We start from the raw sequence: 19,226 nt of genomic DNA on the forward strand, positions 1-19,226 counted from the left end.
CATGCATACAACTAAGTGACAAGAGTGCTCTTGCTATACTAATGTGATATGATTAAAATATGTGATTAATACATAAGAAAATAAATCTGCTTCCACAGGCGTTTGGGATGGAGGGGGGTGGGTGAGTGTGTATCTGTACCAGTACGTGCGAACGTATGTGTGTCCTGTGTTCAGCTTCAAAGAGTGTCCTTTCACCCTGTTAAGTGAAAGTCAACAGTCCGCAGCCTACGCAGGCGGCCTTGGAAGGATATGGAGAAATAGTCAAACAGTCCCGATATCAAGTAGAATTTTTTGTTGTTCCCGTCAGCCTCGGCCTACGGGCGTACAGCTTTTTTAACTTGTATGTGTATTTTAAACTTCATTTTTTTAAATATGTACTTTTTTCATTTTTTTTAAACATGGCAGGGTATGGAGTGACACATCAGTGCCCAATGTAGTTGTTTATCTGCAAGTAAACCATCAACACAGACACAAACACAAGAAAACAGTCTTTGAATAGCTGTCCACTGTAGTGACCACTATGCGTGAAAAGGTTAATGTTCATCACTGGTCACCAGGTCTATCAATTTCCAGTTGAAGAGCCGTGAGCTTCTCCAAGATTTTATCCGTATTGTGTTCATGTATTTCTACCTTTGATGTTTCCTATGCAAATATTGAGATGACTTCCACCTACTTATCTTACTGCTGAGACCCTGCAGAGAACAGTGGACTGACAGAGTTTTACAAGATGGACTCTAAGACAGTGCTGCTAATTCTGACTCTCTACTGTGCAGGTTAAACTCTACTAAAACTCTTTTAATGTTCTTTTTACATCTGCTGAAAGTATTTAATTTTCTTTTCTTATCTGCCTGAATATTTCTATTGACAGGTGTAAATTCTCAGACTCTGACACAATCTGGACCAGTGGATAAAAGGCCTGGAGAATCCCATAAATTGACCTGCACAACCTCTGGATTCACATTCAGCAGCTACAGTATGCACTGGATCAGACAGGCTCCTGGAAAAGGACTGGAGTGGATTGCTTATATTAGCAGCAGCGGGGGAACCACTTACTACTCTCAGTCAGTCCAAGGCCGTTTTACCATCTCCAGAGACAACAGCAGACAGCAGCTGTATCTGCAGATGAACAGTCTGAAGACTGAAGATTCTGCTGTTTATTATTGTGCTCGAGAGCCACAGTGACTGAAAGCATTTGAGCAGCTGTACAAAATCCTATTTGAATTCACCCTCAAAACAACATCCTTATTTTGAGTTTTGCTATTTTTTTTAAGATTCAATAATAATAATAAATTCTGCTAATGAAACATTTTTTCCTGCTTTGTATCTATCCCAACAGTACACTTAATACAAAATGTCTTGAGTTTAATTCAATTCAATTTTATTTATATAGTGCAAAATCACTACAAAAGATGCCTCAAGGAACGTTATATTGTAAGGTAAAGACCCTACAATAATACAAAAAACTGAGAAATAAAGAGAGATAAAAACACAAAAACTCATGTAGATTTGAAATGCCTTAAGGTAGAAAAAAAAGGAATAAATATAATAAAACAAAACAAAACAAAAAAGTTTTTATATCCGTGGGTTTCAACTGGTCAACTGTGGTTTCAACTATGGCATTTCAAACGCACAGTCCTTGTATTGTAATGAACACCAAGCACTTCCACAACACTGTGCAGTATGTGGCTGCATCAGTGAGAGGGCAGATGAGCTCATATCAGTTCAGCTTCAGTAACAACCATGTTCTCTGCAGCCCAGATACTGCTGCTGGCTACTGCATCCTGTGAGAAGCTTTGGTCAATTCGCACTACTAAATACAATGGAATTACTAATACTTGGATCACACAGAATGAAGGAAAACCAATGGAATGGATTTTACACATTTGATATGATGGGAGCAGTGACCATAACAATGTTTTTAAGAACAAGTTCAGCATCAGCAGAGACAATTCTTTTGGCAAAGTGACAATAACAGGACAGAATCTACAGCTCGAGGACACAGTTGTCTATTACTGTGCATGTTACTGCACAGTGATACAGAACACTGACAGGCCCGTACAAATACCCAGCAACACAAAGCCACCAAAAGCAGCATGTGTAACTGTGAATACAAATAAGAGTATGAGGCAGAGAGTTTGTAGAGTATTATATTCATATGGCAAACTTCGTAAAACATACCCTGTCTCATTGTGTAAAACTTAGCCTAAAAGAAATTGTATGGACAAACTTGAGTAAATAAAACTCAAATAAAACTGATTGTCACTTGGTCCAAAGTAATGCATTACAGAAATCACAGTATATTTTTCAGTAATTAATTAATGTAAAATATTATTGTACTAAATTCAATGATAACACTACAATTAAACATTGCTGTAATTTAAAATATACATATATATATATATATATATGTATATGTATATATGTATATATACACATATATATACATATATGTGTATATATGTGTATATATACATATATGTATATATATGTGTATATACACATATATATACATATATGTATATATATATATATATATATATATATATATATATATATATATATATATATATATATATATATATGTATATGTATATGTATATATGTATATATACACATATATATATATATATATATATATATATATATATATATATATAAAAATTATTTTTTTTTTTTAAATTACAGCAATGTTTAATTGTAGTGTTATCATTGAGTTTAGTACAATAATAGAGCTGGTTGATTGATATATATATATATATATATATCAACCAGCTCTGTTTCTTCCATTTACTGCGCTACAATCAGGTAAAGTCAGTCCATTATCATACAATCAGCTTTAACAAAGGCAATGATGAGTAATCACTGAAGATATGTAGCCTCCATTTGTAGCTGTTTGTAATTGCTTCATAATAGGACACATAACCATGATTAATTCAAGCAGTTACTATTTGTTAGTTACATTCTTTGTGAGACCTCATCAAAAATGGGGATTATCTATATCTTACAAAGCATTTATAAATGAAAGCAGTTTTAAATAAAGCTTTAAATCCTGAAGTAAATAACAGCAAATCATCATATATCAATTCACTTGGCACTTCAAGGGTTAATATTACAAATAGATATATGGAGTAGCAGAAAAGGTTTAAAACAACCATTAGGTCAGGGTCACCTAGCAATAAGAATATATGAGCACTGAGCTGGATTACTGAAGCTTTGACTTTGACTTGTTTTGGAAGAGAACTTTAATTCAAAATATTATTGTTTGTCACAAAACAATGAATAATGGATAATCAAAAAATTACAGTGAATAGTACGTTTGGCTCTAATTTAGTTTGCTGTGGATAACACATAGTAAAAAAAAGTTGATAGACAAGTTTATCCCATTGTTATCCTGGAGTGAGGAGGATTCAATGCAAACCTCAGATGTTTTCTATCTCTACGTACAGAGAGAACACAAATGGACTCCCAGTGGGTTTCCTGGGTTGACAATTATAATGGTAGCAAGAAATACTACTCTCAGTCAGTTCAAGGCTGGTTTATCTTTTTCAGAGACAGCAGAGAACAATTTCTGCGGATATCTGTAGATGAACAGTCAGACAAGTGAAGATTCTGCTGTTTATTATAGTGCTCAGCCACCACTGTGACAGAAGTCCGTTTAAAAACTACAAAAAATCATTCAGTACCTAATATTGATGTAGCAATATTGTATTTAATAGTGAAAAGATAACTAAAATATCAATGAGTAATTTTCCCTGTGACAGGGATCAGGAAAAGGGATCAGATCTTTTTGTTAGCTACTGATTTCACCCTAATGACACATAAGACACATAGATTTTCCATTACTGCTGACTGATTTCTTCCTTAGTTCAGCTTAAAATTCACTTTGTAGACTTCAAACATGAACAGAATAATTTTAGCATTATTATATTATTTTATTATCATGTTCCATTTTGATCTCTCTGAGTGCTGTTTTCTTGTAGGTGACAGAACTGAGTGCGTGACTTAATTCACAGTCTCAGCTTTAACATATCAGATTTAAAAAAAACCAATGTCCATGCTAAATTTAGCTAAAGTCATCCAGTGAGGAGGAGTTAATGCAAACTCAGATGTCTTTCACTTCTACTTATCTGACTGTAGAGTGAACGACAGAGCAGTGGACTCACAGATCGATATGATGGACTGTAGGACAGGACTGCTGCTTTTAACTGTTTGCTGGGCAGGTGAAGATTTTTGCTGATATTGTATTTTATTTTGTCTCCCTATAGTTACAATAAGACAAATGCAAAGTTACTTGCATTTTTTTTTATTTTACAGGTGGTGATAGTCAGACTCTGACTGAGTCTGAACCAGTGGTTAAAAGACCTGGAGAATCCCACAAACTGACTTGTACAGGATCTGGCTTTACATTTAGTGACTACTGGATGGCCTGGGTCAGACAGGCACCTGGAAAAGCATTAGAGTGGGTTGCGAACATCAGATATGACAGTGCTTACATCTATTACTCTCAGTCAGTCCAAGGGCGGTTCACCATCTCCAGAGACAACAGCAAACAGCAGCTGTATCTGCAGATGAACAGCCTGAGGACTGAAGATTCGGCTGTTTATTATTGTGCTCGAGACTCACAGTGACTGAAATTCTTTAAGCAGCTGTACAAAATCCTACAGCCCTTTATGCTACATTTGCCTTTCATCATAATTGTAGTATAATGAAAGTGTTACTAATACTAAATCTATTAAGGCTTTTAGTGTAAGAAAGTCTTGCATTTGTCTGAGAAGTTCTTTACATTTCATGCAGTTAAACTTCTCCACTGGTGTCTCCTCCACTGTCATGATGAAGGTCATCTCATTATCAAAGGTATTCAAAGTCAATAAAACAGAATGGTAAGTTAAAATGGTCACAGGAAGTTGTTCATATATGAGAGGATCATTTCAGGCCTCACCAGACATCCTGCTGTTTAAATAGATGAAATACAATAAATGCAGTGTTTCAGTATCATGACATCTTCCAAGGTCTCTGTCTAGCTAAAAACTGAGCTTCATTTTATTCCACTTATCATGTTTTAATAGCAGCTGTGGGGAAGACACTGTTTACCTGACAACTGCACAAGCATTTAAACTGCTTTCAAAATGAGAGAAAAACAGAGAGGAAGTAAACAGTCTACTCAGTCATTGCTTTAAAAAAATGCAAATGTATTTAAGTTAACAATAAGCCTTTCCTCATAATAAGCATTAGGCACGAACAGGCAATGAACAGCTTACATCTCTTCAGCTTAAATATCAAACATGTTCTCTGTAGCTTTGATACCAATGCTGGCTGCTGCATCTTTTGGGTTGTTAAGAATCTATCAGTATCAATTAATCTATTAATCAGATGAATGGTGGAAATAGTGTTGACTGTCTGTCGAGTTACTACTAAAAAAAAAAAAAAAATGTTACAGAGAAGAAAGACTTAATAACACTGGAAGCCTCATTTTATTCTATAGTCTGAATGGCCTATACAAGTAAATTTGCACAATAATACTTGTGTAAAGATAAAGTTTATTGCAGTTCATTACAGTACCTAAAGTGCACTATGATGACAAATTAAATGCATGTGAAATTGATTCTGCATTGGCAAAGAAATACATTTAGCTGCAATTAACTCATTATTTAAAATACTCTTCATTATACAAAATGTAATGTACCAATAAATGAACTAACTACAAATGTTTTAAGAGATAATTAAATGGCATGGCAGTACAAATTGTTTGCTGCACAAGCTCTCTACCGAAAATTTAAAAAAATGTGGCTATATGTTTATGTTCATGAAAAAATTATAATGTTCAATTTAAATATATTGAAAAATTGGCAAAATGAAGTTAGTGAGTGGATCATGTGTGCCATGTGGAGAGGACAAATGAACTCACATCATTTCAACTTAACATCAGTCCTGTTAGCTCTGTTACTGCTGCTGGCTGCTGGACCCTGTGTCAGGTCTCTAGTTATTCTTTGACTGACAACAGTGTGAAGGAAACGTTTATAAAAATGGTGCTTCAAAGAATAGGTTTCCCTTTCCTAAACGTGAAATGGACACATGCAAAAGTAGCATTACCAGCAGCGGGAGATAATATATTTAAAGCCAAGAAGTTGGTAGCAAGCAAAAACCATGTGAAGTACATTCCAGGGTCCTTAATTGCCAGAAACTATTGAGGTATGTGGCTAATATTTATTTACCAACTGTAAAATAGAAACAGTGGACTGATGTATGTATTACTCAAGTGACACTGATACCGGGTTCACGTATTAAATACTTCAGTATTTAAACTGCGGTTTCAGACACAAACATACTGAAAACCATCTAGTCACAGCAGAAAATAACAACTCAGGAAATGAAACAGGTCTAATAAAAAAAACTGCACATGGTTCTGGCTTATTTTTAAAAATAAACTGATATCTACCTATTCGGAACCATGATAACAGGGTTCTTGCTGATCGGAGCTGGATTGGCCCTGACTTATCGGAGAAATAAGAGAGCGGAACCAGCTGTTCAAACCCCCCCCCAAGGCTGACCGCTGGAATTGAAGCGACGGGACGAGGCGCGACCTCTCACACTGAACGCAGCATGGTTAACACCTTGGAGACGCTTACAGCTGCCGTGAAGACTCAAACTAACACCATTGAGCGTATGATGGGATACATCAGAGAGGGGCCTGCTCACAATGACACCCTTGAGCGAAAGTTGGATCACATCGCAGAACGGCTCACTGCAGTTGTGGGGTCTCAGAATCAAAAGAATGACAACACCACGGAACAGAAGTTTGATACCATCATGGGGAGGCTCGCGGCTCTCCAACGGGAGATCGAGAGACCAGTGTCAGAGTGCTAAATTCGGAGCTGCTCGCATAAAGGAGAAATCAACAATATTCAACATATGGACACCACGGCGCCAGCTGCTCAGGCCCAAGGCTGGAGCCCACCAAAACAACTCCCTGATAATGACTGTGTGATGACTATTCTTCCCATCCCATGCAAGGCCACCTGGGTTGGCTGGCAGACTGTTTACTTAGCCTGACAGGGCAAAGGACACTGTCTCAGCTGGACTCTGGACACGCACACACATACACTTACACTGATAAGCACGCACTCATCCCCCTCCCTTTCCAAACGCCTTCGATGCTTGTTTCCTGCGGGGGAAGACGGCGGGTCTGCGTGCCGCGCTGAAATGGTAGCGCTGTGTAGGACGACTGCTGTGTTCCTTCGGATTACCCCCCACCCCCCTATCCAACCCCTGTGGCTAGTCACGTGCTCTAATGTTGTGATGTGGACATTAATGTGCTCTCTGTGCAGATGAGTTTTTTTTTGTTTCCTGTTCTCATGCTGTCCTCCCATAGGTGCCCAGCGTGAGAAGAGGTCTCTTTTTTTTCCTCTTGTACTTTTCCCATTGTTGTGTAATTTTTCAGTGTTTCCTCTGCAACGCTGCCGATCTCCGACTGTATTCCCATGTGATGTCTTTGTTGTGTGTGTAAACCGGGGGGGGGGGGGGGGGTCCTATTCCTCTGCGGGGCAACCTGCATATGGCCAATAAAGCATTCAATTCAATTCAATTCAATTCAGTATGAAACTTTGTATTTTCAAATTGAAGCATCAGTGTACAACAACACAAAGTAGAACAACTAGTCGAATCAAAAGTTCAAAGAAGAAACTTTTCAAAATTTAGTCCAATTTTAACAAAATCTTTCAATAACATAGTTTTGGAAGATAATTTATTAAGTCTTTTGTTGTTTGTGAATATGTAAATCTAAAACCAGTAGTAGTGATAATGCTGAGTTGGCAGTTTTAAATTTAATTTTAAAAGCAGAATTTGATTGTGATGGGAGGACCATAATAAAAGGACATTGAAAATATTTAAAGTAGTTCTGCAGAGATACCAGGCATACTGTCAGGATGGTATACAGAAAGATAACACTCCTGTTGGTTGCTCCCTTTGTTTCAAGTTGTGTTAAAGGTGGAACTACAACTGTCATGGTTGGACGGGCCTCGCCAGTCGACCTGCCTGTCTTTGTTTTTGTTTGTGTTTCTCCTCTCCATTTTCTTCTTCGCTATCCTGTGGCACATTGTTTATGGAAGTCACACTTCCAGAAGTCAGGTGCGAATGGCATCCGACCCAGAAGCGCTTCGGAGCTGGAGCCACTACACCTGGAACTGATTCCGTGTCCAAATGCTTCCAATCATCCGACATTTTGAGCAGAGCTACTTAATGGTGTGGTCAGATGACAGTCAGAGCTGGTCTAAGCCTGGTAATAGCCCAAGTATCGTGTCGTGAGGAAACTGTGCGCCTGCAAGAAGAGAGACATACTGTTTGCTGTGTTCGTTTCCACTAGGAACAGGGATGGAATGGATTTCGTGGAGGTGGATCACAAGCACTGGAGTATTTCTGGAAAGGGGACAGAAATGCACTATATTGGAACTCGGACGAGATTCCCGTGGATTGTTTGCACATTGAACTGTTTACTGAACTAACTTTAACTGTAAATAAACGCACTTTCTTTCATCAAAGACAGCGAGTCGCACAGACTACGGTAGATAGATAGAAAGATTTTGCTTTAGAAGCTCAGTTTGTTGCTGGATCAGACAGGCTCCTGGTAAAGGGCTGGAGTGTATCAGATTTATACACACAGATAGTACTTTTATCCATTACTCCCAGTTAGTCCAGGGTAGATTAACCATCTCCAGCAATAAAGTCTATCTACAGATGAACAATTTGAAGACTGAGGACTCAGCAGTGAATTACTGTGCCAAAAGGATACACAGTGAGTTGAGCACAAGACGAATCATATAAAGATTTGCTCCTTTTATCACAATGGTAGAGAACATTTGGCTTTATCTGTATTGTATCAGGTAGAGTGCTTTTAATTGATTATAATATATTGATATTTTAGTCTCTACAATTGAAACTTGTATACTTGAATATTTCATATAAAACAATATCTATATCTATCTATATCTATCTATATGTGTATATGTATGTATATCTATATATCTATATGTATATGTATGTATATACATATATATATATATATATATATATATATATATATATATATATATATATAACTGTGAAAGTAAGTAATATTTAAGATATTATATTAGTTGTTTACACAAGCAAAAACTCTTTAAATGTCGGCCCCATTTAGTCAGAGTTGATTTGTTGTTATATCCTTCTTGACTGCTTTCCACTTGTAATTGCCAAGTTATTAATCACACTATGGTTTACCTATGTCTGTTTTTACTTTAGATTTTTCTCGTTTACATTTAATGACTACTTGTTGTAAACTGTTGCCTCAAAGACAAAATACAGTTTCAGAAAAGGTAATAATTATTAAAGGATTCACATTACTTTATAGCTGTAATCCAGCATTAAAATGCATCTTAATTTCAAGGTTCAATACAATAGAAAAGACTGCCAATTCCATTCTAGTTCTGCTTGTTTGATAAGAGAGAAGAATGTACACAAATTAATAATTCACAGTTTTCAACACAGTTTTTTTTTCTCTTTTTTGTGGGGTGGGGTAATTTATTCTGTGTAAACACTCTTTCATTATTCAAGTTTTCGCTCATGGGTTTGAGAAGATACAAATGCAAATATTCTTTCTTCCACCTATGCTGAAACCATCCACAGACAGTGGACTAACACACATGCAGTTAAACAAGATGGACTGTAGGACAGTGCTGCTGCTTTTGACTGTCTGCTGTGCAGGTAAAACGTTTTACAAAATAAATAAATACAAAAAACTCCCAAAAACTATTTTTATATTCTTTTAATTCATGGTTAGGATAATGTTCTATAAAATCTATTAAAATTAAATCTAGAGGATTTAATTTTCAAAGCAAAGGGTGGCTACTTTCAGGAATCTGAAATATTAAATATATTTTTAGTTATTTATCAATTTTTCTTTGCTACATAATTCCATATATTTTGCTTCATACAGTATGTGTATACAATGTAGAAAGTAGTAAAAATAAAGAAGAAGATAATGATGAGAAGATGTGTTCAAAATGTTTCATGCTTTTCCATACATTTGTGTCAATCTTTGTTTTTCAGAGGGGTTTGAGCAGAATCCAACTGTTAATACAACAGTTATTCCCTCTTTTGACGGCTCCTATATCACCCAATGCTTTGTGAAAGAGTTTGTACCAAAGAAACATGACCTCAAATGGCTGAAAAACGGAAAAGACATCACCAGTGAAATAGATCTGCCATTTACAGTTCTGACAACAGTTTCTGAATCAAGAAAGGATGGAAAGAAAGTGTACGATGCACTAAGTTTTCTCACAGTAAATCCCAGTGATGTGAATGCAGACACTGAATTCACTTGTGTGTTAACGGGAGGGCAAAATGCATCTTTGAATCAACCTGACAGAGACAACCCAGTAGGTGAGTAACTGATACTTTTCTTTAAAAAAAACAAAACCCTTTCATTCTGTAATAAAATAAGGTATAACCATTTTAAAAAAAATGTAGAAGTTTGATGAACACTAACAGCCAATAATTTGAGGTCTAACACTTTATCAAATACAGCAGCTTTTTAAAATAAATTTGTTTTGTTTTGCATTTTTTCTCCTCAACAGATGTTTCCATAACTGCAGATCTGAAAAACAGAATGTTACAATTACACACACACATCTTTCTGTCTGTTAACATATATGCATAATGTCAATACATAATGTCAAAACTCAATGTGTTCTCTTTAAACGTATATAGTAATATCCCTGTTTAATTGAATATCTTTTCTGATGGGACAGGGCCAACGGTGACAGTCCACATCCCCCCACAGCTGCACACTGACCAGTTAAATCCTCAGGATGAAATCACTCTGGTGTGTCTGGTCACCAGTGCTGTGAATAAGATGTATAAAATCGAATGGTCAGAAAGTTATGGACGAAATTCTGGACGTTATGTTACAGGCACCGACATCCCTGCACAGCAGAGCAAAAATGACCAGAAATGGCGAAGTATGAGTCTTTACACCACCAGTAAGGCAAACTGGGTCAAAAAAGATCAAGTCCTGACAGTCACCTGCCATGTCCGATCTGAAAATATTTCAATAACAGTGTCCAGCAGCCCTGGTAATTCCAATGACTGTGACTGTACCTACTAAGCTTTAAATGTGATATTTCGTACTTGTGTCATTCTTTGTCTGTGAGAGTTTTCTATATGAAAACCTGTGCACTTGTGATGTCAACCACTCTGAAACAAAATCTATGCTTTTGTTGTCATCATTTTGTTTTTCAACCTGTCTAAGTCACAGTGTCATTTAGTTGAAATATGTGATGTCTGTTTGAAATAGATGTTGCATGGAGACTCTTTGGTATATGTATAGATGAATAACTTGAAGCGTCACTTAACAAAGACAATGTCACTGCTGAAGAGGATTTTAGCAGCCTGTGGTTAATATTATTCCTTAATACAATGGTAAATAAATTTAACCTAAAAATATGGTTCCTGTGATTTGAACACGCAGGTTAAATGCTTAACACAGTGACTCCACTATATAAACACTTCATTGTGAGTATGCATAGTATATGTGAGTATATATGATTACACACAATTTATGAGAGTAACTATTATTACATGTCTAGTGTATAAATGTATATATGTCATAATAAAACCCACAACACCAGCTGTGGCTAACTATCTTTGGGGCTGTCTACTTAACGGTGTGATCGGGCTTCAGTCAATGCTGGATCATTGTGTGAAACAGCTTGGACATGTTTACTGTGTGAAAGCTTACTTTAAGCTAAGGACTGCCTAGTCATCATTTACTCACTATATACTGACTATAAATAAATCCACTGTTTTCTTCAAAGGAGCTCTGCATACGAGTCCATTCATTCCACACCAGCCCTGACAAACAGTGGGGGTTGAACTGGCAGAGTTCACTGGAAACAAGTCAGAGTGGGAATACCAGGGGCTGTAATATCAAACCTCTGGATATAATGAAATCTCAGGACCAGTGTTACAGGTGTCCAAACCTGAAGCCAGACCGGGGGAGCGAATTTGTCTTGCCATCACCATATCAAACTTCTCACATCCTCAAATCCATTTTCCTGCTTCAAAAACATCAAAGTAGACAGGAAAATGTTTACTTGCTCCCTAATATGTCCCATGCACACGTGCCATTATATTTATTCACTTCACTTGTCAGTGGTTACAATGTTATGCCTGATCTTTTTATTACCAATTTATTGTAAATGAAAGTTTTATTATATTTAACAAGTCCTGACAGTCAGAATGTGAGTTTGAACCTGTGAATAAAAGGTCTAGAGAATCGAACAGATTCACAGTCAGTAAATCCTCTTGCCTAAATCAAACCGACACCTGAAAAAAGACTGTAGAGGGTTACTAATATGACAATATCACAGTGACTACATGTAAAACATTTTGCTGGCTAATATTACTGTCAAAGTTTCAATTACAGAAATATGCATATTTTAGAACCGAAACATTACATTTACTGATCCCATCAGACCACTAGAGGGCAGGTGTCAAGTATCTTCTTTTCAAAAATGGCAAGATCAGCAGAGTTGTGGTTCATCGTGTAAATTTCAGCTTGAAAGTTAGGAGGACACAGTGATCAACTTTACTTTCCTATGCTTCTGAGACTTCGCAATGAACTTGACGTTCATTTTATGGATATATTTATTAGCTATTCATGTTAAATCTTTATTTCCATTTTCTCACAAATACAAACATCTTAAAAATAAGAAAACTGAATAACAGTGTAAGTCTCAATCTTTTATCTGGGTACTTTAATATGGACAGTCCTGCCCATTCTACCAACTAGTAGCTTTAGCATTGCTGCTATTCTTCAAGTCCAAAAGTAGAAATTGTTTTTCTGTTTTTTTCATTTTTGTCAAGAAAATAAATGTGGTTTTCAGAGGAGGAAGTGTAACCCATGGTTATTTTATTGCCAATTGTATTCTGTTTTTATTCTAATTTGAAGTGTTACTGTTTGTTAAATGCTGAGTTTTCCCATGTACCGTGAATGCACCATAGCGCGTGCGTGGTGACTTTCTTTCACTGCATCCGCCTGCACGGAGCTAGATGCGCAAAGCTGTGTGGATATTCAGTCCTGTAACGTGTTGCGCTAAGGAATTAATGTTTTCTTGAAGAATATCCTGGTGAGTCTCACAGTTGCAGTTTCAGTTGTGATTCATAGTCCAGTTTCTGAGCATAAAACCAGTCAGGATACAATGCTTGTTGGAAATGTGATATTTGTCTTAGAACCTGCTAACGATTGCTTAGCTGTGTTAGCCTGTGGAGAGTATGCTAGCGTACCCACATGTGCTCCCTGGGCTAATGCGCTTACATGTGAAGTTTTAGCTAACACACCACGGAGACACTTTTCATGCTTCATGATTTGCAGTGAAATGTATTTTTGTTGTTGATAAATTGTTATTGGCCAATAAGAACTGTATAGGTGTGTGATGTGTGAGGGGGAACAAAAGGGATAACACTAGAGAAACACATGTTTTATTTTACAAGTGAGTGATTGCACTGCACGCTGTGTGCAGGCTGGTTTTTTTTATGTAGTAGAAATCTGCTGCAAGGACCGAGCGGTGCCATCTAAGGACTGGATGCCACTGGAGGTGCCTAGAAAGGACGTTCTCAATCTGAAGGCCACCTGTTTCCTTGGAGGGTGGTAGGATACAACGATTTGCAATTTTTTTGGATTAACGTTTTTTCTGAGATCTCAGGACACTTTATGTTGTTACCTTTTTTTTTTTTGGGTCAGATCTGATTCCACTTAACATCAAAAAGCAAACCAGTGACTAAAGACAATTAACACTTACTAAGAACACTGAATACTAAGTGCACTGAACTGAAATGGACAGCCTACCTGATACATTTATGGACACTTTAAGTGATATGTTGTACATTGTTGACATTTACATGTTTGAATTGATTTAAATGTTTTGTTCATGTCTATGTTTTGGACCATTTAAATGTTGAATACACTCAAATCACTTTTCTCCCTTTAAGTTGTTGTCAGTGTCTCATTCTGAGTGGAGGGATATTCCTTCTTTAAGTTGAGTTACCACTGCCAGTCTCCTTACGATCCTAACTGAACCCAACAAGAGTAGATTCCCAAATATAGTTTTTTCCTTGACTTTGTATGACAGATTACTGTGGATTTGACTGATTTTGGACTACTCAGTTAAAAAGGGTGACAACTAGTGGCGAGCCAGCCAGGAGATTGGCATAGTGGTTTTACCTCCAACTCATATGACACACTGAGTGATACGTTTATTTTCGAAAATGGCACTTGACCTTTGTGAACGCTTTAGAGTTGATAGCCAGAAAACCCTGCTTATTACAGGTATTGAAAGACATCGTAGTGAACATGATATAACTAATGTTTTTGAAGTCAATGGTAAGATCTCTAACATTGTCAGGGTCCCTGATGAGCCACATCAGCCCGAAGGCAGAACACTTATAGTGTATGAGTCTGAACAGGCTATCTTAAAGATAGACCCTTCCACCTTAGGGGAAGTTGTCAGCCCTGTAGACCCTACAGTGAAATGGGTTTCCAAAACCATCAGAGATATCACCCAAGAAGAAATGGGCAAGGAAGTGGCCCGTAGATACCTGAAGGAACTTGAGTTTATGGGGGGCAGTGGGAGGGCAGGCTTCCTCAGTATTTTCCAAGGCGAGTTGCAGGCCAGCCCTACCCCCCAGACTGAGACACAGTCACCCGTTGACCATAACGTTAATACGACAGCTGACATCATTCCCAATACTGATTCAAGTGAACCCGTAGAACCCACAAGTGCTTTCAGCCCACATACTGACACTTTTGCTGGTCCAGTACATGTAGACGAGAGCATCTACAACCCTTCGCATATTCAGAAAGTAGTGGTTGAACATGTTATTCGTAATGAGCCAAGTCACGCACCCCTTGCTCACGCTAAGATACGTACCTTCTCAGGCCGACTTCCACGGCCCAACGGTGAAGTCGACTATGAGACATGGCGTACCCAAGTCGATCTTCTACTCAGTGACCCTTTTCTGACTGATGCCCTCAAAGTGAGGAAGATACTTGAGAGCTTACTTAGCCCTGCATCTGAAATTGTAAAGCCTCTGGGGGTCACTGCGACACCAAGCACTTATGTCACTCAGCTTGATTCAGCCTTTGGAGTTGTTGAGGACGGTGAAGAGCTTTACACTGCCTTTCTTGGCTCGAATCAAAACAGCGGAGAAAACCCATCTGCCTTCTTGAACCGTCTTCACAGCCTTCTCACACGAGTCATTTCTAGAGGGGGAGCCCCTCCTACAAATGTAAATGAACTGCTTCTTAAGCAATTCATTAGAGGTTGCTGGGACCAAAGCTTGATAATAAGTCTCCAGCTTGAAGCAAAAAAGAGCTTTCCACCCTCATTTTCGGAGCTTCTCCTCATGTTGAGGACTGAGGAAGAGCGTCGTTTCGCCAAGTTGGACCGCATGAAGAAACATTTGGGTGCAACAAAAGCTGCTGCACATGCACACTCGGTTTTTAGTATGCCCACCCTTGGCCAAGCGCCACTTGCGACTCCTACTCCAACCGACAGTGAAGCTGTGAAACTCGAACAAAAAGTCAATGAACTCACAAAGCAAGTTGAACAGTTAACTTTAACTCAAAGGCCAAGGAGCACCACCCCAAGTACTGAACCTCTTGTAAGCACTAAATCCAAATCTGTGAACCCAAAACCAAATGAAACTGCCAAGCTTGAAAGTCAAATAGCCGAGTTGACCAAACAAGTCCAAATGCTTGTCCAAAGCCAAAGACATTCAACCAAACCTGAGAAATATGAGCCCAAAAATTCTCTAGCTGTCAACACCAGAAACTCACAGACATTTGCTAAAGTTCCTGGCACACCTAGGGCATGGTTTTGCTTTAAGTGTGGGGAAGACAATCATATTGCAGTAAGCTGCACAAATGACGCTAATCCTACACTTGTCCGAGAAAAGCATGCAGAGTTGAGAAAGAAACAGGCTGATTTTGCTGCACGACAGGCCACAGCCCCGTTTGCTTTAAACTAGTGGCAGCTCCTGTCGTGGGACACCCAGGAGCTGAAACCCTTGATTCCCCCAGTCCCGAGACATTAGCTTGTGGTCCTGAAGTGCAAATCATAGAACCCATTCATCCCATAGGCAGCCTAGATCCTAACTTCCTCTTCCCTCAAGGCCTCATAGGCCCACGCTGTGCAGCCTCAGTACTTGTTGACGGGGTACCCTGTGAATCCATAATGGACTCAGGCTCACAGGTTACGACCATTTCTGAGTCTTTTCACAAGATGCACCTTTCCCACCTTCCCATCCAGCCAATACATGCTCTTCTTGAAATTGAAGGAGCAGGAGGGCAAAACGTGCCATACTTGGGATATGTTCAGACTTGCATTACATTTCCCGAAAATATTGCAGGCAAAGAACAACAATTAGCTGTTTTGGCCCTTGTTGTTCCTGAGTGTCACTTTAACAGTAGAATTCCGCTGTTGATAGGGACAAATGTGCTTTTACGGGTTTATGGACAGTTAGTACATCAAGATGGTCCCAAGTTCATTCGTAAGCTACACTCTAAGCAGTTTGCAACGATCCTTCAACATGTTGCCCAAGTACAAAGAAATGATACTCATTCCTGCCCTGTCATGTTGCATAGCAAAGGGGCAGTGACAATCCCTGCAAGACACAAACAATGCCTAATGGGAAATGTGAGGTTAAGAAAGAACAACCGGAACACAAGTTTTGTCCTTGAGCCGCATGAGCAATACAAGTTACCAGGTGGATTGCTTCTTGAATCGGCTTTAGTAGACATTCCTTTTAATTCCAGCAGTAAAGTGCCTGTCATTGTACACAATGTTAGTGAACATGCTGTTACGTTGCAGTCAAATAGCATTGTCGCTCAAGCTTGTGCAGCCCAACACGTTTCCCCACTAGCATCGAGTCAAACTCGGAATCCTCCAAGTCAAAATGAACCAGACAGTGACAACCTCACATTCAACCTTGATGATTCTCCCATCCCAGAGCAATGGAAAGAGCGAATTCTGGGAAAACTGAGATCCATCCCTGAAGTTTTTGCTCTCGATGACATGTCCCATGGCCACACCACAGCTGTGAAGCACCAAATCAAATTGAACAATGAAACGCCTTTCAAAGAGCGGCCAAGGCCCATACACCCAAGTGACAGAGAAGCTGTCAAACAACATCTAAGAGAATTACTGGATGCGGGCATCATTCGAGAGTCACAAAGTCCTTTCGCCTCACCAATTGTATTGGTAAGGAAAAAGAATGGCTCGATAAGGCTATGCATAGATTACCGTAGACTAAATCTAAGAACTATTCGAGATGCATATGCCCTGCCAAATATTGAGGAGACATTCACAGCTCTGAGTGGAGCTAAATGGTTTTCGGTCATGGACCTTAAGTCCGGTTACTATCAGGTGGAGGTAGCCGAGGAGGACAAGCCTAAGACAGCTTTTGTGTGTCCTCTTGGCTTCTATGAATTTAATAGGATGCCACAGGGTGTTACAAATGCCCCAAGCACCTTCCAACGCCTGATGGAGAAGTGTGTGGGTGATCTCCACCTCACCGAAGTGCTTGTCTTTTTAGACGACCTGATTGTGTTCTCAGACACATTGGAAGAGCACGAATCCAGGCTAATGAAAGTTCTTAGTCGCTTGAGAGACTACGGTCTTAAATTATCCCCAGAAAAATGCCACTTCTTCAAAACATCTGTGAAGTATTTAGGGCATGTTGTGGATGCTCACGGAGTCCACACCGATCCTGAAAAGATCTCTGCTCTGAAATGTTGGCCGCGCCCATCCAATTTCAAAGAGCTTAAATGTTTTTTAGGCTTCGCTGGATACTATAGACGTTTCGTTGAAGGGTACTCCAAGATAGCCAAACCGTTGAATCGTCTCACTGCCGGCTACCGGCCACCGAAGAAGAGAGGCAAGATTTACAAGAGAGAACCACCCAGACTTTCTTACAGTCCCACTCAGCCTCTCGGGGAACAATGGACTCATGAGTGTGAAACCTCCTTCCGAACAATAATCGAAAAACTGACTTCTGCACCAATTCTTGCTTTTGCCAACCCTCAACTCCCCTATGTATTGCACACGGATGCTTGTCGGGATGGGTTGGGAGCTGCGCTCTATCAGGAGCAAGAGGGGAGGCTGAGAGCAGTTGCTTACGCTAGCAGGGGGCTTTCTAAGAGTGAACAGAACTATCCCACACACAAACTTGAATTCTTAGCCCTCAAGTGGGCTGTGTGTGAAAAGTTCAATGACTACCTTTACGGTTCTAGCTTCACAGTCCTGACCGACAATAACCCGCTAACTTATGTTTTGACAACTGCAAAATTAGATGCGGCAGGACACAGGTGGCTGGCTGCCTTGTCTACTTACAATTTCAATATTAAGTACAGGGCAGGTCAAGCAAACAAAGATGCTGATGGGTTGTCACGGCGGCCTCAAGAGCCTCCTCATGAAGATGAGGCATTTGTCAAAGAAAAAGCTCGTATTGATGACATGAAAGAACGTCTCATTAACATGCCAAACAATCTTGACCATGAAACATTTTCTGCCTTGTGTCAGCGTCACTCAGTGTCATGCCATTCAGAAACCCTCTCAGTTGTCGAGAGTCTTGCTATTGACCCCAGCTCAGTCACTGAGGCTTATGGAGAAGACATCTTACCCTCAATGACAGATGCTGATTGGTGCGCTGCACAAAAGGATGATCCTTCTCTCGCTCGTGTTATAGCCCTGTTGAGAAGAGGCTTGAAACCCAGCCCCAAAGAAGCAAATCTTGAATCGTCAGATGTTAAACTCCTTCTGAAACAATGGAACAAACTCGAGCTCAGTAATGGCGTGCTTTACAGGAAATTCAATGACAGAGATTCCCTTGTGTACCAGTTAGTACTGCCCCAAAAGTACCGCGACAGAGCCCTGAAAGGTGTACATGACGAGGTTGGTCACCTCGGGGTTGAGCGTGCCTTACATCTCGCTCGGGCAAGGTTCTACTGGCCACGAATGGCTCAGTCTATTGAAGAGAAGTGTAAGAAATGCTCACGTTGTCTCATGAGGAAGGCCCTTCCCCAAAAGGCTGCTCTACTACAGAATATCCAGGCAACTTACCCTCTTGAGCTAGTGTGCATTGATTACTTGTGTATTGAGCCCGATAGTCGAGACACCAGAAATGTGTTAGTATTG

At 39.2% G+C, this 19,226-nt stretch overlaps 2 protein-coding genes across 2 annotated transcripts in view; both read left to right on the forward strand.

Moving 5' to 3' along the window:
* Positions 1-19,226, forward strand: part of LOC146575960 (immunoglobulin mu heavy chain-like) — a 526,942-nt gene that overhangs the window by 292,935 nt on the left and 214,781 nt on the right. The gene's annotated exons all lie outside the window — the stretch shown is intronic.
* Positions 8,447-11,828, forward strand: LOC146575965 (uncharacterized). Its single transcript, XM_085270906.1, has 4 exons — positions 8,447-8,788; positions 9,658-9,735; positions 10,081-10,413; positions 10,782-11,828. Exons 1-4 carry the CDS (start codon positions 8,731-8,733, stop codon positions 11,135-11,137), a joined length of 825 nt encoding a protein of 274 aa, XP_085127032.1. The 5' UTR covers positions 8,447-8,730; the 3' UTR covers positions 11,138-11,828.

Source organism: Mchenga conophoros, linkage group LG4 (assembly GCF_057382185.1).
Source record: "Mchenga conophoros isolate Kocher_MC1m ecotype Shallow Benthic linkage group LG4, M_conophoros_male_GT1.1, whole genome shotgun sequence".
Taxonomy (NCBI): domain Eukaryota; kingdom Metazoa; phylum Chordata; class Actinopteri; order Cichliformes; family Cichlidae; genus Mchenga; species Mchenga conophoros.